The sequence below is a fragment of the Stenella coeruleoalba genome (genome assembly GCF_951394435.1).
Source record: "Stenella coeruleoalba genome assembly, chromosome: 8".
NCBI classification, from domain to species: domain Eukaryota; kingdom Metazoa; phylum Chordata; class Mammalia; order Artiodactyla; family Delphinidae; genus Stenella; species Stenella coeruleoalba.
This window is the reverse complement of record NC_137154.1, coordinates 68,572,813-68,598,540: the sequence shown is the minus strand read 5'-3', so window position 1 is coordinate 68,598,540 and position 25,728 is coordinate 68,572,813. Positions and strand designations below refer to the sequence as shown.

The window sequence follows — 25,728 nt, the reverse complement described above, 5'->3', positions numbered from 1 at the left end:
TGCACGAGGCAGAAGCCCTGTTCTACCTCTGAGAAAACTAGCTGTCCATTTTGAAGAAGATGATGATGGTGGTAGCTAACATTTAGTGACATTTATTATGGACCAAGAACAGTTCTAAGCACTTTACATGTATTAACTCATTTAAATCTTAAAACAAGCCTTGGTACTATTATTATTCCAATTTTATAGATGAGGAAACCAGGGTACAGAGAAGTAGAGTACTTATTTGCAGTCATGAAACTAGTGTAGACTTGAACCCCTGTAGTCTGGCTTCAGAGTCCTGAGTTGTTCAGTATTATCCTGAATTGTAAGTTTAACAATCATACTTTATTACACTCTCTATCTGGATTTCTCTGTTTATTAAAAAGAGAAGCAAACTTTCTAGAATCTGTTCTCGTGATGTCAAACCCATGGGACAAGGGAGGCAGAGACCCTTTTGAAGAAATCTTGCCTAAAAGCAAGAAAAAACTTTAAATTTGGAGGGATTTTTATGTCAACATGATGAAAGGGAAAAGCAATTGGATTTAAAAAAGTGGTCAGATTTTCTTTTTTAATGAAAGAAAAGTTATATTTGCTATTTAGCCTTTGTGAAAGAGGCTTGTTGATAAAATTAACCTGTTCTAACGAAGCATTATTTATGATCTCATTATCCTGGCCTGGGCCTTATTATTAATAATTTTTAAAATGTCAACAAGTCTGCCATAATGATATTAAGTGATGTAACGTCTAAAATCACTTTGTCATTCTATGAAGGATCACAATAATCCCATGAAAGGTAAATAAGAGGCCCCATTAACATCCCTACTCTATGGGGGTGCTGGAGAGAATAGTGGCTTAGTTCAACTATGTATAGCTAGTAAATGATGAGTTTGAACTTGAATCCAGGCTTTCAGATTCTCAAATCTTTCTACAAGACTGTATTGGCATTGGAATTTGTCAGTAAGCCAGAACTCACAACTTACTAGGAATCAGGAGGGGCCTGTAGTTACTCCCCACAACTCTCCAGGGAGCCAATGAGATGCAGTGAGACGGACAGCATCAGACATCCTTCTGGGAGCCAAATAATCATCAAATAATAAAGCTAATAGCATAATAAAGCTTCTGCTCTCCCAAAGCATTACCATATGTTGATATAAAACACAAATAGAGGGAACAGAATTCCCAAAGATAGCCAGGCATTATTTGATCACAAATAATATTTTAACACTTTTGTGAATGTAAAAGAAAAATAAAATTCAGGGGATAATCTCAAAGTCTTATTAGAAAGAGTAGATTTTTTGTCTTGGGTTGGGGGAGAAGTCAAATAAGTAAACTATCACCAAGAACAGCAGCTTATTATGCGCTAGGAAAAATGCTAAGAACTTTCCATGCATTATCTCACTTAATACTTGACAACAACCCTCTGCTGAGAGTACTATTATTTTACCAAAGGGGAACTGAGGCTTACATAAGATTGTTTGCCCAAAGTTACACAGTCAGTAAGTGGCAGATGCTACTTCGTACCAGTTTCCAGATGTAAAAAAGATAACTGTCACACTAGCACTGAAATACCTATTAAAAACAAACAAAAACAATGCCATAGCTTCTCTCCTCTCAAATCCTTGTGAAATGAAAAGTGTATTTTATTTTATCTAAAAAATTTTTTAACATCTTTATTGGAGTATAATTGCTGTACAATGCCGTGTTAATTTCTGCTTTATAACAAAGTGAATCAGCTATACGTATACATATACTCCCACAACTCCTCCCTCTTGCGTCTCCCTCCCACCCTCCCTATCCCACCCCTCTAGGTGGACACAAAGCACCGAGCTGATCTCCCTGTGCTATGTGGCTGCTTCCCACTAGCTATCTATTTTACATTTGGGAGTGTATATATGTCCATGCCACTCTCTCACTTCGTCCCAGCTTACCCTTCCCCCTCCCCGTGTCCTCAAGTCCATTCTCTATGTCTGCGTCTTTATTCCTGTCCCGCCTCTAGGTTCTTCAGAACCAACTTTTTTTTTTTTTTAGATTCCATATATATATGTGTTAGCATATGGTATTTGTTTTCCTCTTTCTGACTTACTTCACTCTGTATGACAGACTCTAGGTCCATCCGCCTCACTACAAATAACTCAATTTCGTTTCTTTTGATGGCTGAGTAATATTCCATTGTATACATGTGCCACATCGAGAAGTGTATTTTAAAGCCTTGCCTCAAAGCTGTGCTCTTGTTTACAATCCTTCTAGTTACAGCCGATACAGATGGTTTTGAAATCTGCACCCAGATGAACTTAAAATGCCCCCTCCTTTCCTTGCTCAAAGAAGAACATTGCAAAACCTATGAAACGCAAAAACAGAAGTGGTTTGAGCAATTATAGAATGAATTTGGGCTGTGTAGGCAAATAATCAAGATAATTCCTAACTTACTCCTTTGACTTTAAGTCATTTTCCGACCTGATTCACCCAAGTAATAGCGTCCACCTTCGGCCCTGTTCACCTGGGGTAGGTGAACATCATTCTGATCCAGTTTGGCTGCCTCGATAAGGAAACATCTACCTTCCGCACGAAGGTGGAAGTAATGACAGATGTGCAACTAGCACTTGGGATCTGAAGTCAGCGTCCACCACTATGCTGCTGAATTACGACTGCATTTAGACACTCCAGGAACTTTACAGTTTGGGGAGGCAGCTGTGATGTGGTGGGTCCGTCTAAGTTCTGGCTGCTCCTCACCAGCTGGGTGTGATCATGGCCGAGCCGCCTGACCTCTAGGGACCTCCCTGTTTTTATCTGATAATTAAGCCTCACTAATACCCACTTCATAGGGGATAATAAGGTTTCTGGATTCATCAACCACAATGCAGCCCACAAACATTAGGTGCTTTATTGTTGTAATTACTGTAATTACTATGGATTCTGAAATCAGCTTCATTTCTGGGTTGCTCATAAAGCAAACAAAAGAAAGCCATGGGAGTTTTTTCACTCTGACTTTTAGGCTGAATATTGGGAAGTACTGAAAATTCTAGTCCACGTGAATCTCAATGAGTTTGAGAAAACTGGTGGCCACGTTATCACGTGAGATGCTAATCATAAGTGGAGTGAGCTTAGCTGAGGACTATGGCCTCTGTCATTACTTCACCCTCTCAACTTGTAGTCACTCTGACCTTTCTCTTTCCTTAAGCAGGGTCCATGCAATACCTTTAGACCTTGTAAGATGAAAACCTTTGCAGGTGAGACCTCTAATTTCCCCTAGGAAAGCTGGTTCACATTTCACATATTGTATATTGGGCTGAACCTCTAATACTTTCCTTGAGGACCTGGAACCATTTAATGTGTTTTTAGGGTTTTTCTATTAATATCAATATTATATTATTAATGCTGTTACCATGAGGCTTTTCTAAAGTACCCCCCAAAATTACCTCAGTATTTAGAAGAAAGTCACCCAGAAAAAAAACCTTTTTCCCCATTAGCTGCAAAGCTCAGTCAAATTTGTCCATAGTATGTTATCTGGGAGCCTGGCTTTTCCTTTCTCTGTCCCCCTGTGCTCAGTGGGCCAGTGGGCTGAGCACATACAGGGAACCTGTCTAATTCCCTTAAGCCAGCTGTGAAGGGTGGGAGGCCACATAACTGGATCCACTGGTCACAGAGACAGCAACACAGAGAATTTAACACAGAGCTCGACACAAATCAGTCACTTCATTAAAGTCTGATAGACTGAATTAATCTAGACACTTACAAGTTAGGGGCCCAAAATACTCAGCAAAATGATGTGCTACTCAAAGTAGCACAGGTCACTCTGTAGCTGAAGATGCTTCTATGCCCAACTATTAACAAAATCTGGGAACTTGTTGTTTTATGCACCTCGCTTAGAGGGAGTAGGTATGCACTATTACTTTTATCTTTGAAAGGGGGCTCAGGTGACCCCAAACTTCTGACTGTCTGGGGAACAAAGTTCAATCTTTACACTAAATCAATTATTAAAAATGCAGGCTGTGCATCTGACATTCAATTTCTGAATGTCTTATGTCTCCTGTAATTCACTGATTCACATTCTGCAAATACAGAGTTTACTGGCATTCCCAAATGTCAGTGGTTCTCAAACTCAGAATTGCATAAAACTGTCTTGGAGGCTTGTTAAAAACAGAGATGCCCGAATTCCACACTTGCAGATTCTGAGATTCTGATTCGTAGGTTTGGGTCTCTTTCTTCCTCCAAAGTTTTCACTGAGAAATTTTTTCTTGGTGGTAAATTCAGTAACTTGCAAATACAACTCAGTGACCTAGGAGAATGTTCCTTGGATGTGGACAGTGGATGACAGAGGCAAGTCAATAGATTCTCCTTTTCCCTTAACAACCAAGAGACTCTTCTATAACAAGCTCTTGTTTTAATCAGGTCCTCAGATGGTACAGAGGCACCTTGGAGTTTGAGAACCACTATATACAACACACGAAAACAGAAAAGAACTCATTTGTTTTTGGCGTTTCAGGGCAGTTCAGAGACAGAGAGAGAAATCAACGTATCACCTAGGGATATTGTTAAAGTACAGATTCTGATTCATTCTGAGTTGCTGCATTTTTAACATTTCCGGTGATGTGGCTTCTGCTGGTCCCTGGAACACACTTTGAGTAACAAGGGTTAAGAGCATAGGCTGGGGGGCTGGGCGGGGGGGAGGAGTTCCGCAAACCTGGATCACATCCTGCTTCTTCACTTTACTGTGTGATGTTGGGCTAGTTACTTAACCTCTCTGGCCTGTTTCTTTATCTGAAACATGGGGGTTGAAGGGAGCAAAGAATAGTACCGATCCAGAGTACTGGGGTAAGAACTGTGTCACAGCACAGGTAACAGTACCAAGCACATAGTCACAAAATGACAAACTAACAAATGGAACTCTACCATCGAAAAAGTTATCAACTTCTCCTTTTAAGAGTTAAGCTTGCAGTCTCATGAAAGTCATCTGAATGACTATTTCTGACCTGGTAGTCATCAGTTGCTGCCTTGCTTCGCCAAATTATAGTTTAGCCTCAACTTGGCATTCCGGTCGTGGGCTTGAGCTGAGTAGGATAGGATAAGGCACGAAGGACTGGGGCCTCCTTTTCAGATCGTGGGTGCTCACTGGGCTGCTGCCGACCCACTGGGTCTGGAAACGCAGGGGTCACGATGGGACTAGGCCATTTCTTTTCCATGGTGGTTGCTATTTCCAGTTCATGTTTATGAAATACATATAATTTTAAGGCTTTACCAAGAGAGAGCCTTCCCTCTGTGGTTGATTTATAGAGTCATATTTACCCTCTTATTACAAGTCAGCGTTCTGGGCTTTGACTCCCCTGGGGTTCCCGTGGTTTGCTCCTGGGACAGTCAGAGGGATAACCCTGGTCAAATCTGCTGACCATGCCATTCCAAGCTAGTAGACTCGGCTTCCTTGCCCCTCATGCCAAGGGTTTGGTTGGGTTTGGAGGTGGCTGAAGCAGAATCCTGCTTCTCTGAAAGAAATCTGCTTCTTGCTGTGGGTTGCCTGCTATTAAAACTCTGAATGCTCTGGAACAAGGGCCTGGTGCTAGATTGTCACAATTAGAGAGTGGAGTCTGTCACCAGGAGAGCCAATGACCAATACCCCAGCATTCTTGAAGGGCCAAGAGAATGATTATGCTAAAATATGTCTCGTGGAATTTTAGAGCAACACATAACTCAGGGTTCCAACAACAGTAAGATGTTCAAACCATGAACTTGTGTTATCAACATTCTCACATGGAGTCACTTTAAGCACCTCACTCTACTTTCTCTAGTTCACATTTCCTATCTGAATACTCCATGCATCCTAGCCTTCGATCTGGGGAAGCAAGACTCTTTTCCTGTGATTAGATACGCTAGTAGCCAGAGGGAATTCTTCCAGGCATGAATATTCTTTCATTAATGACTCAGTATTATTGTTCTTTTTATTTTATTTATTTATTTATTTATTTATATTGTTCTTCTTAAACCATCACTCACAACTAAGATGACTTTTCCTTTATTTATTTATTTATTTATTTTTCTGGTACGCGGGCCTCTCACTGTTGTGGCCTCTCCCGTTGTGGAGCACAGGCTCCGGATGCGCAGGCTCAGCGGCCGTGGCTCATGGGCCCAGCCGCTCCGCAGCATGTGGGATCCTCCCGGACTGGGGCACGAACCCGTGTGCCTTGCTTCGGCAGGCGGACTCTCAACCACTGCGCCACCAGGGAAGCCCTCCTTTATTTTAAATAAGCTTATAATTAGCGAAATACTTTCATAGATATGAGGTAAAGGGAAAATTGTTGGTTCTTCCTTTTCTTGTCCTCCCATCCCTCCCTACTATTTGGCAAGAATTTAGGGAATTTGCAGATAGGATACGGAGACCTACCAAGAATCCCTCTGATAATGGGGGCAAGAAAATGGATTCTCTCTCCTCTTTTCTTAGAAACCAAAACCCCAATCCTGACAGCCAGGAAGCAGGTAGGTACCTCCTCACACATCAGAAGAGGGCTCCTGGACTCCCCTGGTGGTGCAATGGTTAAGAATCTGCCTGCCAATGCAGGGGACACAGGTTTGATCCCTGGTCCAGGAAGATCCCACATGCCGCGGAGCAATGAAGCCCGTGCGCCACGACTACTGAGCCTGCGCCCTAGAGCCCGCGAGCCACAACTACTGAGCCTGCGTGCTGTAACTACTGAAGCCCTCGCGCCTAGGGCCCGTGCTCCACAACGAGAGAAGCCACCGCAATGAGAAGCCCATACATCGCAACGAAGAGTAGCCCTCACTTGACGCAACTAGAGAAAGCCTGCACAAAGCAATGAAGACCCAATACAGCCAAAAAAAAAAAAAAAAGGCTCCTGTGCCTTTGATTCCCCAGGGCAGCAACAGAAACACTCTTCCTGGATTTTCTGGTGAGTGGCCACGAGTTTGGTGGCCCTGGGCTCAGTACTGTTGTGCATGAGAGCACGGTACTTCCCCATCTGGATCACACCCGGGGGCTCCTGAAATAAGGACCACTGGGCCCTCTCAACTAAACAGGTAGTAGGCTTGAGAGAAGGGAGTTGTATAGATGGAGGTGAGGAAAGACACTTTCTTTGTCTAAGGAAAACATTAGCCTCCTGGTACAAAGGAGAGCTGGAGCTGATGAAAGGCTTTATTCCCTTGGAAGAAAGAGTACCTCCCGTAGAATCCCAAGCCCAAGCCCAAGCCCAATCACAGGGGAAAGTGAGGAACAGGGAACAAAGAGGAGTTTGAGAGAGGATGCAACCCATGGGTAAAGTTGGGTCGCTGGGGAGGGGGAAGCAGGTTCTTTAGACCATGTGAAAAAGTATATGGCAGGTGGGTCCTCAGTACTGAAATTTGGTTAAACCAAAGAGATTAAAAAAATAGAGGAAAATTGCTGTTTCTGATGTGGGTCATAGGGGTCATAGTCATTTAATGAACATACCTGCACTGAATATTTAGCTCAGGGATTTCATGGCAATTAAAAAATTAAAATGTACGCTGAAGAAAAAGCAAGATTCCTCAGTCTTTTTCCTTAATACGGTGATTATTACTATTTTAAAGCTAACCCATTGTGGAAGCCCATAGCTTTGCCGGCAAAAACAACGTCCTGCCATCGTTAAAAGTATGTTACAATTTGTGGCTATGTACCCAGCATTTGACATGGAGTGGTGTTCTATTTCAGCCCAAATTTAATTACATGCTCCTTTTATATATTGTGGATGGCTCACAGTAGCAGCATTATTTTGCCTGGTGAAAAACTGGCCACGACTTGTCATAATGGGCTGGTTTATAGAACCACTGAAGTATAGTTACTGCCCTTCATTCAGGAATTATGGCGCCGTAACAACCCTTTACTTACATATACTGCTGAGACAGTAAAAACAGCAAATACACTTCTTAAATCGAGACAGCAGAAATTTCCCCCCAGGGCACTTGGCCCTCATTGTGGCAGTAACATATGCAAGTCTAAGTAACTTCGTTGTCTGTGTTTCGGCACTGCATCATTTCATGGGCAGTTTATAACATTCTAATAATAAAATCGACTCTACATTTGGAGTTGGGCTTCACGAACATTAGATGGTAATGCACACAGCAGAATCTCTAAGTGATTTGTGAGGAAGGTTTAAATTTGGTAATCACACTCCCACTGAGAGGCTCTGCAGAGGAGCTAAAGTGGAATCAGGAGTTAGGCCGTTGCGGTGGCAAAGCCTTCAACCAGGAGAGCGCCTGACCTAGTTTATATCAACACGGATCCTGCATCTGGGTAAAGTCAGGGATGCTTTCATCGTCAGACTCCTAGGACTTAAATAACCTTGGCTTTCCCCTCAAACAATAGAAACCCTCTATAAATCTACACCACTCCTCCCCTCTTTTTTGGCCTCCCCTGTTCTTTCTTTCGTCTTCATGATGTATCTCTGGGGGGAATTTTACAGGGGTAAAGTTTCATTGCCCTCACTGACTGGTTTGTCCTGATATTTCATGTAAATTGCCCTCTCCTTATTCTCGACTTTCTAATCCTTCATAGAGTTGTCCTTAGACTTATTTGTAATACACACGTTTTAAAAGCATGCTCTAAAACATGTCCACTACACTTCTATTTCTGGGGTGGTGGGTTCACCCCACACATCCTTTAGCTTCTAGTAGAATTATATGGCTACCCGTGAAAGGATAGTGCATGGATGCCATAACTCAGACTGCTACCCATTGTTCTGCAGTGACTTGCAAGTGGTCCAAAGGGGCAGATACTTAAAAGGAGATCCTATTCCTCCAGGCTGCTGAGGCCTGGAAGGGTGTGGAGTGGGCAGGGAAGGGGGCAGCCGTGCCAGCCAGCTCACTGCGCCTGTGGGATGCTGCAAACGGATTGGCTAAACTGGACGTTCCTGTAATTGTCAAGCTTTGTGACTTCCTTAAAGGGGATTAAGAAGCTGGGCCAGCATTATGGGTGCATACACCTCTCTGGGAGAGCACTTGGGTTGGTCATGCTTGTGACAGCGAGTCCCCCTTCAGGTCTGCCCCCCATCGCCCCTACCCCCCCTACCTCCCCCCACCCCCTCCCGGCAGGGGCAGGGTGCCCAGGGTGCAGGCGCACTCACCCCCGGAGGGCAGTCCGGCGCAGCTGCCTCCGTGCTGGCAGGGGCTGCGCTCGCAGGCGTCAGGGTAGAGCACGCAGCCCAGCTTCAGCTCGGTCAGGCCCACCACCTCGGCGAAGCTGCTGCGCTTGTTCTGCAGCGGCAGTTCGTTGTTATTCAGCACCACGGAGTCCAGGCAGCCCTGGAAGCCGCTCAGCACCTGCGTGACCCGCGTGTCGGTCAGGCTGCGGATGTTATCCGCCTGCACCAGGGCCCCGAAGTAGATGGTACTCTCGGTGCTCAGCGTCTGGAAGTAGAGGGGCGCCCTGCGCCGCTCCACGTAGCTGTCGTCCAGGGACAGGCTCGTGAAATTGCGGTTGAGCTCCAGGAAGACCGAGTGCCAGCTCCCGTCGTTGACAGCGCGGCCCGAGATGCCCAAGATTCCGGGGCCGCTGCCGCAGTCCAGCTGGAACCACAGCTTGCCGTCCACGATCTGTGCGGGAACGAACACCGCAGCGCTTTTTAATATGCATCTGGCAATAAGTTCCTGGACACCCTGTTCCCAACCAGCCTGGATTTTAGAATGGACAACGCTTTTGATCCAGCCATAAATCTGCTGTGGTTTGATTTTTAATAATAACTCTCCCTCCTCATTATATGCCGTGCAAATGCATGCCTGATAGTTCACAAATCTTCTTGTATTTAGCAATATGACCACAGGTTCAGAAAGCCACACTTACATATTTAAGAATGCTCCTATTCTTTCCGTCTTCATCCTTTAAAAATTCACAGCTATTTCTTGTTTAGGGAGTCTGTTTATTCTCTGTGCCCTTCCTAGTTACTACCAGCACAGGAATGATTTCTGTGGACTCATTAATATTAATTACGAATATTTATTGAACATCTACTATGTGCTAAGCAATGTGCTAGGTGCTATGGGGACCACTGTTAGCAAAAGTGGTCTGCCCTCATGGGGCTTATATTTGAGTGAGGGAGATGGCTATTAATCAGATCAGCACAGAAATACATATATACTCCCCAGGTAAGTTTGTGTGACTGTGCTGTAGGGGAGAGAAAGAGGCCAGGTAGATTTCTTACTTCGCAGCATCATACATATTTAAGATGTACAAACCCTCCTATTAAACACTAGCCATCTTCTTAAAACAGTTCTTCAGGACTGCTGCTCATCATTTAGGTTAAGATTATCTCACAAAGTGCTCAGGGCTTGGCCATTTGCTAAGAATGTATGTATATTTGATGACCTCTGGAACTCCAGAAGGATCTGGTTAACTCTTTACACCTTGTAGATACTTCCAGCCCCTGATCTGGGGTCAGCTACAACAGAGACTTGCCTGCTTTTTTTACTGCACTGGTGCAGAGAGGGCATCCAAGTCCCCCCACCCTCAGCAGCCTGACCCCAGAGGGACACCAAAATCAGGAAAGTGTGCTACTAAAGGATGCTGGCGAGTTGAAAGCTGTTGGGCAGGTACTGGTCCTCCATGGAGACCCAGGTTCAACTGTTGCTGAGGACACAGGCTGGCCTTTGAATCCTCTGTCGTCCACCGTCATCTGCATTTCTCAGAAATGCAAGATGGTTTGAGGATCCAGGGATTGAGGGCTGGACCCATGTCTAGTCAACAAATTGTTATTGGTCCCTGAAGGAATTCACAGCTAGAAAACTGTGAAACAGAAGCTACTTTTCTGGTCTTTGTCCCTGGATCTCGTGGAGGCCAGTGTCTCAGTCACGCCAGGGCAGCTGGCCTTTACTTAGGATCTATGTATAGTCCTTTGTGAAAACCTGGGTAGAGAACATGAACTTGTGGAGAAAGAGAGGGGAAGGGACAGAAGGGGAGGGAAGACAGACCTTCCAGGCACTAAGTGCCAAGGAGGTACAAATGTCAAGTGAATTCATAGAAATAAACTGAACCAGTCTTTCCAAAATGCGTTTGGCTACTGATAGATCTGTTAGGAACGATCACAACCTCACCCACCATCACAAATGGGGTATTTTTCTACGCTTCAGTGTCTTCCGCAGAAACTAATTCTTAGGGTCTCTCATGACTGCCCCTATGGCTCTATAAATTTGCTGTCACCCTCTCTTCCTGCATGTAAAGTTTATGCCACATAAATGTGTGTATATGAAAGGCAGGGGCTCTGTGAACCAGGCAGAGCCTTGGGAATTTAGAAATGAGAAATCTAATTCTGGCTTCGTCATGTATCATCCAGGTCCCTTGGAGGGCATCGGTTGGCCCCTCTGGGTTTGAGACTCCTTCTATGGAAAGCTGTGACTTATTTTACAAGGAGACTGACTGTGTCCACTGCAGCACGGTCAGCCCCTCATTCACAGTTAGTACATACATCCTGCGCTCTGTAATGCAAATGTACGAATGTGAAAAGACTGGAGACAAATTTTAATTTTCTTTTCAGAGACCTTTCGTGTGTAATCTTTGCTGTTGCCTTTGTCATTTTTTCTGTTGTTGTTCAACAAAATGGACTGAATGAATATTGTAAATCAGGCCAGAATACTTGCTCAGTGACAACTCCTGGATAATATCCATATCTTTATTTCAGTGTAAGTAATCAAATGATCAAATGTGACTTTAGGGACTACCTGCCCCTGGCACAGTCCATCTGCTGTTCTGCTCAGTGGCTACAGAGTGGGGTCCCCAGTCTATCGAGGAAAATCTTGTGGTGAGGGTGCAGTTCATCTAAGGTTTGGAAAAGGATGTATTCAATTAATATATTACTTGGTCCATTCCCCTCCCTAACGCCCTACCTCTTGGGATAATAACCAAGTTACAAACTCATCCAGGAGAACTGATGTGGCTCTGACAGCCTCACATACATCGACGTTCTATCACTAAGGAACATAAAATTCTCCCATGGTAACACCGAGCATGGTTAAGTTTCCCTTTTTCTTTCCTGTTGAAAATAATAAGAGCGGCAAAACCGCTGAATGAATAGAAAGCCAGATGCCTACATGAGCCTCAGGCTTTTGAAAACAAAAATGATCCGTACCTTCAAAATTCTAGGAGTTTGGAATTATAAGCCTTGTCTAGATGACAAACAAGAGTGTGGATACCAAAAGCTACCTTGCAAAAAGTTAATGTTTGGCCATTTCACAAGTATATTATGCCAGGGAGAGGAAAGAACACTTTCATATCTGAGTCCTCTCATCTTGGAAAATTATGTGCCGATCATATTTAGTTTTTCTGTCTTCAGAATAGGGTTTATCCAGTTTTAAAGGATCTCTCTTTTAAGAGGACAAAGCTTTCTCAAAGCAGAGGGCAAGCTATTTTAATAGAAACTGAGGTGTGCATGAAGCTGTAAGAAAAGTCTACAGCGAGGATCTGAATGATGTGCGGGGGACGGGGGAGGGGGCAGAGGCACGTAGGCAATGTGTTCAATGAAATGCATAATTCAGAGTGTGGCCCTACTGTTACGAAATATGCAGGTGTTCAGGGTTGTCTGAAATCGGTGATGTGCTTTAACCTGGATCTTCTGTGGCCTGGAGCTTGGGAGACAAGCTATCAGAGCTGTAAGAAGTCATCTTGTAGGAAAGTACGATTTTGAGTAAAAAGTATGAATTATGGCATAAGTCTTACTGCTTCAGATTGTTCATGCGTAGCTCTAGCAAATGCACCATCATGATAAAACTTTTAAGGGGGTCATTAAATATTCTTTGAAAAGCGAACTTCTTGAAAACCTATTTTTAAGGCAGCCATGAATAGCTATCTGGCATACAGTAGATGCTCAAAAAATACACTTTGAATGAATACGTGAGTGAATAAATCTCATTCCTTCAAATCTCTTCTTTTGATAAACACTGCTGTACTCCTGACCTGTTTGCCACTGCCAGAGGGCCAGGTCCACTACTGATTGGTTTAGGCAAGTCAATGATTCTCTCTGAATCTCAGTTTCCTCACAGGCGAAAAAGTAGGCACTCACATCTATGCACAGGAGAGTGAGAATAAAAATATATGTACGTGAAAGTACTTCATAAACGCTTAGGTATTTCATTATTACTATAACGTGTAATTATAAGTTAGCTCACTTCTCAGTGATAGCTTTCATATATCCTTGAAACTCTGGAATCTTGTGAGGTCTTCCTTGTTACTCTTCTGATCTGTGTTGCAAGGATCTGGCTCTTCCCAGTGGACTGTTTTATAAACCAAATGAGCTTTCCTTGACTATCTTCCTCTTAGTCCTGGGGTCTTAACTAGCCATGTCTGAGAATCATCAAAATGAAGTCATGTTTCATCTATAACTTTCCCCAAAGATCAAATGTGATATTTCTAGATTAACAAGCAAGTACTTCTTGTGCTTCTGCTATAATATTGCACCTGAGAGATTAACATAGGGAAAAAGTTACTTGTGTCTCTCCTGGTGATCTGACATGTTTCTTTTATAGGTTCGAGGACAGCCACAGCATCTATCCCACCATTTTCATCCTGACTTTGGCTGCCAGGAAACTCAGAGTTATGGTTTGTGTTCAACTAACCCCTGGTCTAGATTTTTCAATGACGATATTCTGTCCGTCCCTATTTCATTGGTTGAGTCTTAACCTTTTGTTTTCATCTTTTTTAAAATTTAAGTATAATTGACTTATCAGGTGTGCCACATGACTCGATATTTTTATACATTACAAAATGATCATCAGCGATAAGTCTGGTTACCATCTGTTGCCATACAAAGTTACTACAATATTAATGACTACATTCCCTACACTGTACATTACATCCTCATGACTTATAACTGGAAGTTTGTACCTCCTAATCCCCTTCCCCTATTTTACCTATCCTTGCTTTCATCTTAATGGTGCTTTGATTTTATTGCATTTGAGTATTTATGGTAAGCCTGGAATCTCTTTTGGAAGAAGACAGGGTATCAATGATGAACAGAAGAACGAGCGCCTTTACTGCTGCTAAAAGACAGCGTTGCTCCTCGTCCATGAGAATGTTCACTTCCCGAGGTCTCCATGCAGTTCTTCAACTGTCTTGAAGGGGTGCCCTTCACCCCACAGATCGTCTTAAGTACTTTTTAGGGAATGTGCTTTAACCGGGAAAATATAAACAACCAAGAGGTGCAGTTTAAACAAAGCATTTCAGCGTAGTCATTGAACCAAAGTGCAAGGCACATACTGTGCCTAAAGCCAATGAAATTAAATCTTGCATGAGGCTGAAAATGTTAAGCAAACAGATTCAAATCCCCTAAGTGGATATTCCTGGCAACTGTAGGAAAGTATCTGCAGTAGTTCAGTACAGCTCTGTCCTGCTTTGGGCAAAGCCAACATATGAAAAGCAAACTTACAGAACAGACAGATGGGGGGTGATCATTCGCATCACAGAGGGACTAAGGGAAGGGTTCCTTCAAATAGCAACCATCCCTAGTTTATTAGAATTCCATTTATAGAGATTCAGTTTACACAACTTTCAGAAACACGCTTGTTTCACGAAATACAATATACCTTAGGAGCTAGCGCTGACTAAAAGGTTTAATTATTCTTCTTTCCCATCTCCAGGGTTTTGCACATTTTAGACACTTGCCAGTGAAGTGTCAAATGGCAAGCTCCGCTTTAGGATCGAGCCATTCACGTCCAATATTTTTGTTCTCTTTCAAATTTAACGCCATTTAAGAGAATTGCTAATAGAAAGTATTTGCCTCCTAAGGACGTTCAGCAACAAGCCTTACTGAAGCTTGAAGGGGAGAGGTGCGAGGTCAGCGACACCCAGGCGCAGCCCCTGGGGGCTGGTACGTCTGAATGGGCAGAGCACCTTCCCAGTAATTATACAAACCCCACTGCTCAGGGCTAGTTAGAAAGTGAGCTAAGGACCCTAGGCAGGTTGCTTCACAGGCTAGGAGGTTAAAAAGACAGAACTTAGGTTTTTGAATTTATATTCTTCCACCATGAAGATCTGGTTGGAATTCATTGTTTTCTAAAACTGTGCATCCAGAGCGTTTAGCTTGTTTTCTTTTGAAAACACTGCTTTCCTAACAGAGCTGAAATGATTCTCTGAGTTGAATGAGTCAGGGTATTGGGAGATTGCCCATGAAAATGGCCCACTTTAAACTCCAGCTCTGTGCTCACTCCCTCTGGACACCAAGTAATACCTGGCAGTACAAGAAGGAGGTACATAAAGGTCTATGTGGTAGGAGAAGCCACAGGCATTTAATGTTCTACATACTTTCCTCCCTCCAGGATTAAAGCCTGGGTCATCTAATCAACTTGGATGTGACCTAGCAATCAAAGAACAGAAGCTAAAAAAGCCCACCATGATCCCAGTTAAGCTTAGTGACAGAACAGTAGGAAGGAGAAAATCACTAGCCATTTCCACTTGGATGGGTATCTCCTACTGGACAGACTTCACCCGTCTCTGAACACACTTACGGTGGGCTGGCATAGCAGCCTGGTGAGAATAACGTTCAATTAAACATGTCTTCCTCCTACTTTTCCCTTCTCCTCTCATCCTGGAAGGCTTAATCTTGTCTACAGATGCCCAGATGTGATTCTGGATGAAATGAGTTATAGTTACAAAACTGAGAGCTGGGGAGAGCATCGAGATAAAGAGCATGGTGTGAGAGACACTGGAAGTCAGGTCCAGGCCTGCCACTTATTAGCTGTACAACTTTGGGTAAATAACTTAACCTCTCCGAACCTCTATATGCTCCTTGATCAAATGGGGCTGATCATATATATATATAACACATTTATTATATTAGCTTTATGACACAAATCAAATGAGGCATGTCATGCTGTTAGTATTATTGTTGTTGTTTTCATGAAGGGACCAGAAGCTCTGACCTGACTACAAATGCCAGACTTGCTCTAAAGCAGTGGGCCCCAACCTTTTTGGCACCAGGGACCAGTTTCGTGGAAGACAATTTTTCCGCAGACAGGCTGGGGTGGGGTTAGGGTTGGGGAGATGGTTCAGGAGGTAATGCGAGTGATTGGGGGATGGTTCAGGAGGTAATGCGAGCGATGGGGGGGATGGTTCAGGCGGTAATGTAAGTGATGGGGGGGAGGGTGGTTCAGGCGGTAATTGGAGCGATCGGAGGGATGGTTCAGGCGGTAACGCGAGCGATGGGGAGGAGGGTGTTTCAGGCGGTAACGCGAGTGATGGGGGGATGGTTCAGTCGGTAATTGGAGAGATGCGGGGGATGGCTCAGGCGGTAACACGAGCGATGGGGAGCGATGGGGCGCGCCAGGTAAAGTTTAGCTCACCCACCTGCCGCTCACCTCCTGCTGTGCAGCCCAGTTCCTAACAGGCCGCAGACTGGTACCCGGCCACGGCCCAGGGCTTGGGGACCCCCTGCTCTAAAGGAAATCTGGTGCCTTTGGAGGGTTTCTGAGGCTGGACATGTTTTAAAAATTGGTATACTTGGGCCATAAGAGGGCATATGGAATCTTCTACAGCCCAGATGTCCAGCTTCTTCCCTGAGCGAGAACACAAGTGACCTTCTACCCGTGTTGTAGAAGAGGATACAGTCAGTCTATTGAAAGGACCACCCTACCGTGGAACTGATCAGGAAACACATTCTAACGAACTGATGAGTGATTACAACTCAGAGGAGGCCGGCTCTTGAACCTACTCCAGAGAGAGGTGCCCCAGTCTCCGAAGAGCTAATTTTGAAGCTGAATGTATGAAAGGAAATGGGGTGTTGGCACACTTCCCACTTCTGCTGCTGCTCCCCTGGCCCTAAAGCCGGCTTCTGGTTTCTGAACTTAAAAGACAAAATGATTTCAGACCCCAATCCAAGAGCCAAAATACTAACGTGAGAACTGACGGCGGGAAAAGAGAACCTATTTTCATTACCTTCAGAATGATGCAGGGGTTTGCTCTGGTGTACATTATAATCCCATTGCTTTGCAGTGTTCGCAGACGCAGGGCCAGTTTAAAGTCCTCTTCTTTGCTATTTTCAGAAAGCCGGTATTTGATGTAACTGTTTCCAGCAAAGCTGAGAGAAGTGTGCCCTGAAAAGACCATGATGAGGAGATATAGATACTTTTAACATCCAGAAACGAGCAGGGACACATGAAACCACCCAACAACTACCAAGCAAGTGGATGAAAGACCATGGGAAGTTAGGGAAGCCACTGAGGAGAAACCATTTTGGATTAAAAACTGTTTCTCCATTTCAGGTCACACTCTAATTTCAAAGTGAAAAAAAATTTACTAGTCAGATGCTGAAAAATCTTAGTTCTCTCATGTCAAGGACAAGTTGGTATATTCTCTAACCTGAATTTTCTTAGTGTCACTAAATTCCCAATTCTATTTTCTAAAATTAGCACTATTAAAAGATATCCCTTTATGCCCACCCTCATCACTTAGATATTTAAGAATTTTCAATACTATGAAACAAGGGAAAGACAAAACTATTCTCAAAGAATATCCAGGGCTTCCCTGGGGGCGCAGTGGTTGAGGGTCCGCCTGCCAATGCAGGCGACGCGGGTTCGTGCCCCGGTCCGGGAGGATCCCACATGCCGCGGAGCGGCTGGGCCCGTGAGCCATGGCCACTGAGCCTGCGCGTCCGGAGCCTGTGCTCCGCAATGGGAGAGGCCACAGCAGTGAGAGGCCCGCGTACCGCAAAAAAACAAACAAAAAAAGAATATCCATATTTCCCAAGTATCCTAATGCAGAACAGACAACTTAGGTCATTTGCACAAATGTTGATAAGGATAATGATATAAAGGAAGTTCATGTCTTGTGCAGTCACAGCTCTGCCTTTTGACCATCAATTTCAAGGCTCCCCTTCCTAGAATCTTTGGTTGCACCCACATCACCCAATTCTGAGTTAACCCTCTCTTTTTTTATTGTCTCCATCTTTATGTTTTAACAAGCAAAGTAATGGCTGAAAAGCCCTCTGGCTGGGGGGGGGGGGGAAGGGTGGAAAGTGTGGAAATATGCCAAATGGATGATAATCGTGGATTATGAAGAGTTTTCCATATGGAAAGGAGAAGGGAGAAGGGCGGAAAGGGACACCTGAAGTTAGGAGACTTGGCCTTACTGTCACCCTGCAGACCCACCTGCTGTGTACACAGCAGGTGTGTTGGGGTGAGGTCAGCATAAATATCTTTTAAGTCTAAGCCCTAGAAGCCTTCAAAGGAAAGTATGCGGGTGATCTCTTCAGTTCAGGGGCAGCTCCATTCTCGAAGTCAACTCTGAAAGAGCTTTGGCTTCCATTTTTAAGAACGGTGCTTGTCTTTGCAAAGGCTGAGTTTCTAGAACCCAGTGCTTAACAAGTGCCTTGCAAATACTAGGCGTATTTATTCCCATTATAATGGCTATTATAATCATCACTCAATAAATATTTCTTGGATTCCAAAATTGGTATCAGTGTGCCTATATTTGAAATACATCTTCTGCCAAAAAAAAGGTTCTATTTGTACCAAAAATGAACAGGACTCTTTTTAGAGGAAAGAAGTGGTAGAGCATATGTGAATCAAAAGAAGTACTGAAGTTGAGTGATAATCAGAAATGGAGGATCATTTGGATTGAAGTAACACAAATACTGATTTTTTTTCTTTCTTTAAGAAACAGAGGTGAGCACCTCCCTTGCCTTTTGGGAACACGCAGTTAGTTGTACCTGTGCAGTGGAGAGTCTCTTGATCTAGGCTGGACTTACCCTACAGAAGGTCAACTGAACTGGCTCAGCTTTACCTTCTGTTGAAAGGTGGAGGCTCTGAACATCAAAGGCCATGCCACAGATACTCCGACTCCTCTGCCTAACCAACAGCCTTCTATTTTCCATAATTTCACACCCTTAACATCCATGTGACATGATTGAAACACATGCTGTGACCTCCCATTATATAAGGAGCCCACAGGCATTGCATGTTTCCTGAGCACAGGCTGCAGCTGTAATAAATCTCAAGTATTTGAGGGGGGAGGCTAGCTGGGGTCCATGCGGAAGGAAAACGTTGCATGCAGACAGAATGTGAATTTAGACCCTCGTCATCCTGCCCCGCTCTGCACCTGAGCACTCTCCGAGCTTCCCCGGTGGACACTGGCAGAGGAACGGTCTCCTGCTGGCTTCGTAACCGACACACTGCATGTCCCCTGGACACGGCTTCTCCAAGCAAGGATCGTTGGACCCTGGGCACAGTCCTCCTGTGACAGAGGGGAACACGCATGATCAGTAGAAAGGCAATCACTCTACACTCCAGGAAGTCCAGGAAGCACAGGAATGGGTCAAGAGCTGGGCTCTATAGGCTCTGAGCTGAGAGACAAAATGGCCGCCCAGAAGCAGGAATGCCTGCGTGAGCTTCACCTGGTGTGGGTGCCCATCAAACATCCCTGCATCTGCCAAAAGCTCACTGCCAGAGAGAAGTACGTTGGGGGCAAAGAGTCAATGGTGCGCCTCTGTTTAGGATAAAATATGCTAAGGTTGTGACTGGGCCAACTTCTGGTGAAGAAAGATCATACCACGTGGGCTCTTGTAGTCTTTATTGGATGGGGCTCCTGCATACTGGGGGCCATTTGAATGCATCACTTGAGTTTAGACTTCTTCTATGCTCCTTGCCTGGAGCCCTGAAAATCTTAGGTAGACTTCACAAGACGTCAGCTGTTGTTTTCAGACTGAGGGAAAGAAGACTTTTCTAAAGAAAAGTATGACTCATTCTAGATTGTGAAAGCACAACTCGCATCGTTTCCTAATCCCTTCTGCTCCCTGCTATTGTATTGATTAGCTGTAAATGTGCCCTGCTGGCTATCAAACATAGCAGAATTTTCCTTGGCAAAGGAAGGCTTCCTCTTCACCTGTTCAATGTTCATAGCACAGTGAGATGAAAGGTTAATTCCTCAGAAAGAAAATTCTGGAAGGCAGATTATCTGATTAAGGTGGAATTCAGGACCCAAGGGAGTTTTTCAGAACTGTGGTGACGGCAACTATGGGTCCACCAAAGAAAACGCACTTTCCAAAGGTCTTGGATATTTCAAACGTAATTAGGTGAGAGTTTAGGTGGTAAAAGGACTGTAGAAAAGAAGACACAAATTGAAAACAACTCACAGCTGGGTTAGCAGTGGACCAAAGAAGCACCTTTTCTCTGTGAACCAAGAACACACTGGGCCTCAGCAGCATCTTTCCTCAGCAAGATCTGGCCCATTCTCTTCTTCCTTTCTATACCAACTCTTTCCTCCTCATTAAGCATATTATTCCATTATACAGTCATTTCTTTGCCCAGGAGAAAGCAGACATTTAATGCTAACTACACATAAACATTTTAGGAACTGTAATCCTGGAGGGGAGAGATGTAAGTATAGCACTAGCAAACTCAGAGTTCATAAATCTTATTTTCCACTGGTTGAGAGCTCAGCCATAAAAGATACTCTTGGCAATGACCCAGCTTACAAAGTCTTAGAAGATGAAGGGATTTTTAACTGAAAATTCGGACTGATCTTCACAAATGGTTCTAAAAGACCTGAGTGCCCTGAAATACATCTTCCTCATTTCATTCCAAGAAATCTTTATTCCTGCCATGTATTTATCAATATTTATAGAACCTAAAACAGCTGTTCAGCCACCTTATGATCTGTTTCAAGTGGCTTTTGATACCAGATTTTTTTTTTTAATTTTTTAATTTTTTTGGCCACACCATGTGGCATGCGGGATCGTAGTTCCCTGACAAGGGATCAAACCCGTGCCCCCTGAAGTGGAAGTGCGAAGTCTTTACACTGGACCACCAGGGAGGTCCCTTCAAGAGGCTTTTGATAACCAGTTTTGGAATTTTTGATGCATTCATCCAACAACAAAAAAAATTTTAGGGCCAGCGAGGTAATAGGCCTGGACATATAAAGATGAAAAAAAAAAGGTCCCATCTCTTCCTCCCCACAGGAAACAACACACACACAAACACATGATTACAGTACAATAAAGTAACTGCATTGCGAGAGGTATGTGAGTGCAAGGGAAGCCCTAGAGAAGGAACAATTGTGTTTCCTGGGAGAATGTCAGAAGTCCTTGCAGAGGAAGAAAGCATTTTAAAAACTCTGGCTTGAAGGATGAGCTCTTTTGAGTAGCAAGGAACTGTGTTTCTGGGGAATGAATCTACCATCGTTAGTGGCATGACCATATGCACGTGTTAATGTTTACCTACGGTAAGTTCACAACTCTCCCAGCCTACTCTGTGCGGCCTCCATGATTGGATTCATTTCCGTTTCTGAGGCCTGCAAACTCCTAGGTGGCTCCTACCTGTTGACTAGTTAGCATGGGCTCAAAAATGGAACCACGCCACAGGGAGGTAGCAATGAGCATAAAGGAATCACAGAATTCATCCCATCAAATGGATGTAACTCTAAATTACCTGGGCATTAATTTCCAGTTAGACATGGGAACAGTAATTTATGTATTTAAGAAGTCTGTTCCTTTCCATTCTGTGGACGTGCCTCTTCCCAGGTCCTAGTTTAGCCGGCCAAAAGATGTCCTTTCTATAAATGTCTGTGTTTGTTTCTGAGATACAGCTATATATACTACATTCAGAGTCTTTTTTGCCCTAATGCAATGGCTACGTTGCTTAGAAAACTTGCATTATGAATAATGCAGTTTCAAAGCCTCTGTTTGAAAGGGGAAAAGAGGACTAGATAATTTCAAACCCATGATAGCAAAGCTATTTTCTCCTGCCAGGAGTTATGGTAAAAAAATAATAATGGGGCTTCCCTGGTGGCGCAGTGGTTGAGAATCTGCCTGCCAATGCAGCGGACACGGGTTCGAGCCCTGGTCTGGGAAGATCTCACATGCCGCGGAGCAACTAGGCCCGTGAGCCATGGCCGCTGAGCCTGCGCGTCTGGAGCCTGTGCTCCGCAATGGGGGAGGCCGTGACAGTGAGAGGCCCGCGCACCGCGATGAAGAGTGGCCCCTGCTTGCCGCAACTGGAGAAAGCCCTCGCACAGAACCGAAGACCCAAACACAGCAAAAATAAATAAATAAATTAATAAACTCCTACCCCCAACATCTTAAAAAAAAAAAAATAATAATAATAAAAATTTAAGAAAAAATTTAAAAAAACCCAGCTGTAAGTGCATATAATAAAGGTTAAACACTGTATTTCAGAATAAACACAGCATTTGAGTACTTCTCCCTTTTATTCACATGTTTTGGCCTTTTCTTTTACCACCAGTCCTGCCCTGGTAGTTAGCATTGGGCTTCTCACTTTATCACCCATATCGCTTATATTGGGTTAAAGCACAAAGTCACTTAGATCGGTAACTGGAGTTCAAATTCACAGCTCTTTTTCTTCTTCTTTCCTTATGTCATAACCGTAGAACCCATATAGTTAAATTCATTAAATTAATGAATTGCATTAGATCCAGCCCCCCTTATAAAAACTCTAGCTGGAAGACAGATAGAAAATATATTAATATATTATAATAAGTGCATTCTAAATTAATATAAATATTAAACATATAATAATGTATATTTCTATTCATTCCAGCAGTCATTGACTTTGATAGGTTATTTTTCCTTCCTTTTCTTTTTAATAGGTTTCCTAAGGCAGAAGGGACAGTTCTGGCAAGCGATCTGCCTCTCGATGGTTTAAAAATCCTAGGGGGCCTCCTCCCTGCCTCCCGGCCCAGGACGGGAGTAGCCGTAAACGTTCTGGCTCCAGCTGCTGCTGTCAGTTTGCTCTGTTCACCGTCTGCTCTCTTGTGGCTCAAGGAAGTATGAAGGCAGATTAGAGTCTGGACGTCAGTGTAAATGTAACATGCTCCTTAGCTGGGGACAGATGTGAGCATGTGCACGAAATGCAGTCTTTTCCAAGTAGAGAAAGACTTCTGGTTACTGAAAAACAGGTTTCCCCAAACCAAATACTCCCCATATGCGATACTGTAGTTCTTCCCTCTCTTCAACTATGATAAGGAATTAGGTCCTTTCTGAAATATTTATCATGAGAGGGACTTGACCCTCATACGCCAACCCTGAACAATGCCGTGTGTCCTTTGACCTCCCATGTACCCAGGCCTGGGTCTTTGGGACACTTTCCTGGGGATAACAACCCTCTTCCCAGCCAAAGCCGTAAAGTTTCCAGCAACACAGAATCCAGTATGCTTTCAATGGGTGTTGAGGGGTTAACTTGTTTTTAGAAAACATATGCTCACATCATCCCCTTTGCAGAGAAGCACTCATGCCTGCTATCGTTAGGAGTCTTAAAGACCCTCTCTCTGGTGGATGAAAGTGCCTCATCCACTCCCATACAACCGTTAAGGGACAACAGTGTCTGCTCCCATTGGCTTCTGGGAGGAAGTTTATCTTATTAACTGTCGTTAAATAATCCAGGTTTAATTAACTTGTTCTGTGATCAGTGACAGCTTGGGGGGAATGCAGGCTCTAGACCTTCATGATCTGCATCTCCAGGCATCCATCAGTTTGGTGCCAGAGTGAGCATGAAGGGAGAAAGGTCCCACTTTATCAAACCCACTGACACCATTTGTGGTGAGTCAGGGCAGGGCAGAAGGATCAGATGTTTTTAGCAATTGTCAGAGCATAAAGCAGGCAGAGAAATCTCTATTTCCCATCCCTAGGTCCCCTCTGGAAGGTGGGGCACTGTAATAGGAAAGGGTGCGGCATTGACAGGCAGCAGCCCTGGATTTTGGCCCTGACTAGTTATTCAACATATTTCCTGTGTGGCTCTGAACAAGTCACTTGACTTCTCTGGGTCTTGCTTTTCTTTTGTGAAAAATGAGGATAATGATTCTTCGTAGAGTTGTGAGCATTAGATGGGTTAATGTATGTGAAAGCAACTTGTAAAGAAAAAAAATTAGAATAAAAACAAATTACTACAATGTCCCCACACTGGAGACACTAGGCTGACAATATGGCAGAGATCTAAACTCCAGTGTAATCCTTTTCTTGCTGTTCTTTCTGGGTCAGATTCACGATTTGTAAACTGACAGATGATATGAAATACTGTGTGCACGGGAGGAGCTTTTTATTAATCAGCGTCACAGGCCATGTGCAGCTGGGTTAGCCCCTCCACAAGCTTATCTCGGACAGAGGTATTCTTTTCACAAAGTCTCTCTACCAGGAGAAATGTGCCCATGATGTGGCCATTCATCACAAGGATTACCACCCCTGAAACTTCGCTCGGTTGGAAATTTAGGTCACTTTCTACAGAGCTGACAATATACAATTCACTTGAGCAGAAGCTCAGAGCTTTGGAACCTGCAGGGAGGAGGAAGGTGATCCTCCCGTGGTTTTAAAAGGGTCTTACTTCCCTATGTATGACTCTCCTCTCCTTATCTCCCCAGAATTCCCACAGCTCCCAGCGTTAAGTCTATGCCTTTAGCTAATACATCAGTATTTAGCTGTGACTATTATTGCTGCCACTTTGAGCTTATTCAACCTCTTGATTTATATCACTGCCTCATTATACTGAGAATCTAATGACTGATGGTAAACATCCTACACCCTGAGTTCACATGCTTTGCCAAGATGCCACGTCTCAGCCGATGCCACATAAGTCAATAAGCTTCCTTCTTAATTCCTGGCCTGCATGAAGTTTTAAAGCACATTCTCCTAAGGTCCCTTGGCTTTGAAGTGGTTTCTTGTGGTTCTCCCAGAAGCACAGAATCATGTTGATTGGTGTTTGCTTGGCTCCGCCATATTTTCTGGATGATTCTGCTAAAGGCTGAGTACAGTTTCATTCAACATATCCTCTCTGGGGCAGCTGTGTGTGGATGGAATATATAAGGGGTTATCCACATGGTGAGAAGCTGGTATCACCTCCACACTGGGTACCTCCAAACCTCTCCTGGCACTTCCAGGACTCATGCATGCTGGAGATCAGGGATCTGCAGAGACATATCTGTTGTGAATGAGAAATAAAAACTTCCCAGTTTTTAGGGGGAATCTGGTTAAGATTCGGAGATAACACTAAATTATTCAGAATCCCTGGGGTTGGGACAATGGGCTCTGTCCTTTGAGAATTAGCATTAACAATCCCCAGCCCAAGTGCAAACCCAATCTCAGGTTGTTTTATGTTTGTTTGTTTGTTTTTTTTTTTTTTGTGGTACGCGGGCCTCTCACTGTTGTGGCCTCTCCTGTTGCGGAGCACAGGCTCCGGACGCGCAGGCTCAGCGGCCATGGCTCACGGGCCCAGCCGCTCCGCAGCATGTGGGATCTTCCCGGACCGGGGCACGAACCCGTGTCCCCTGCATCGGCAGGCGGACTCTCAACCACTGCGCCACCAGGGAAGCCCTGTTTTATGTTTTTTAAAAACTCATCAAGGCTAAGTTTTAAGTGTCTTACTGCCTTGCAGAAGCGTTCATCATTTTATTTTATTTTATTGTGCTTACGAGAAGTACATCACTGTGGCTGCCTCTCACAGGCTCCTTTTACCTGTCTTACCATATTTTTCCAGGACTGTCCAGACTCCCCACCATCCAACTCAATCCAACTGAGCTCCCTGTTGTTCGCTCAGTACATGATGCCGGTTCTTGGCCCATGAGAATGGGGACCATGTTAGCCTCACTCACCACTGTATCTCCAGCAGCCCGCCTAGGGCTTGGAAAAGTATTTAATTCACTGTTGAGTGAGTGAGCAAATGAAAGGGTGCCCCGAATCCCTGGGCTTTTCTCTTCACTTCTCTCTCTGCTCAAAATACCTTCCCAGGACTATTCATTGCTTCCAGCGCCTTTCATGGACTCCTTCAAGTAGGACAGAGGATTCCTTCCTTTATGCTTTTTCTGTGCCC

General features: G+C 44.1%; 1 protein-coding gene across 5 annotated transcripts in view; it reads right to left on the bottom strand.

Annotated features, from left to right (window-relative positions):
- The window catches only part of FAT3 (FAT atypical cadherin 3), a 697,691-nt gene that overhangs the window by 14,502 nt on the left and 657,461 nt on the right, over positions 1-25,728 (bottom strand). For all 5 annotated transcript variants that reach the window (XM_079929094.1, XM_079929092.1, XM_079929095.1 and 2 more), the window contains 3 exons: positions 19,016-19,150; positions 16,856-17,013; positions 9,066-9,534 (listed from right to left, as the gene is read on the bottom strand). In XM_079929094.1, coding sequence (XP_079785220.1) covers positions 9,066-9,534; positions 16,856-17,013; positions 19,016-19,150 — 762 coding nt within the window. The remainder of the gene's footprint in view (positions 1-9,065; positions 9,535-16,855; positions 17,014-19,015; positions 19,151-25,728) is intronic.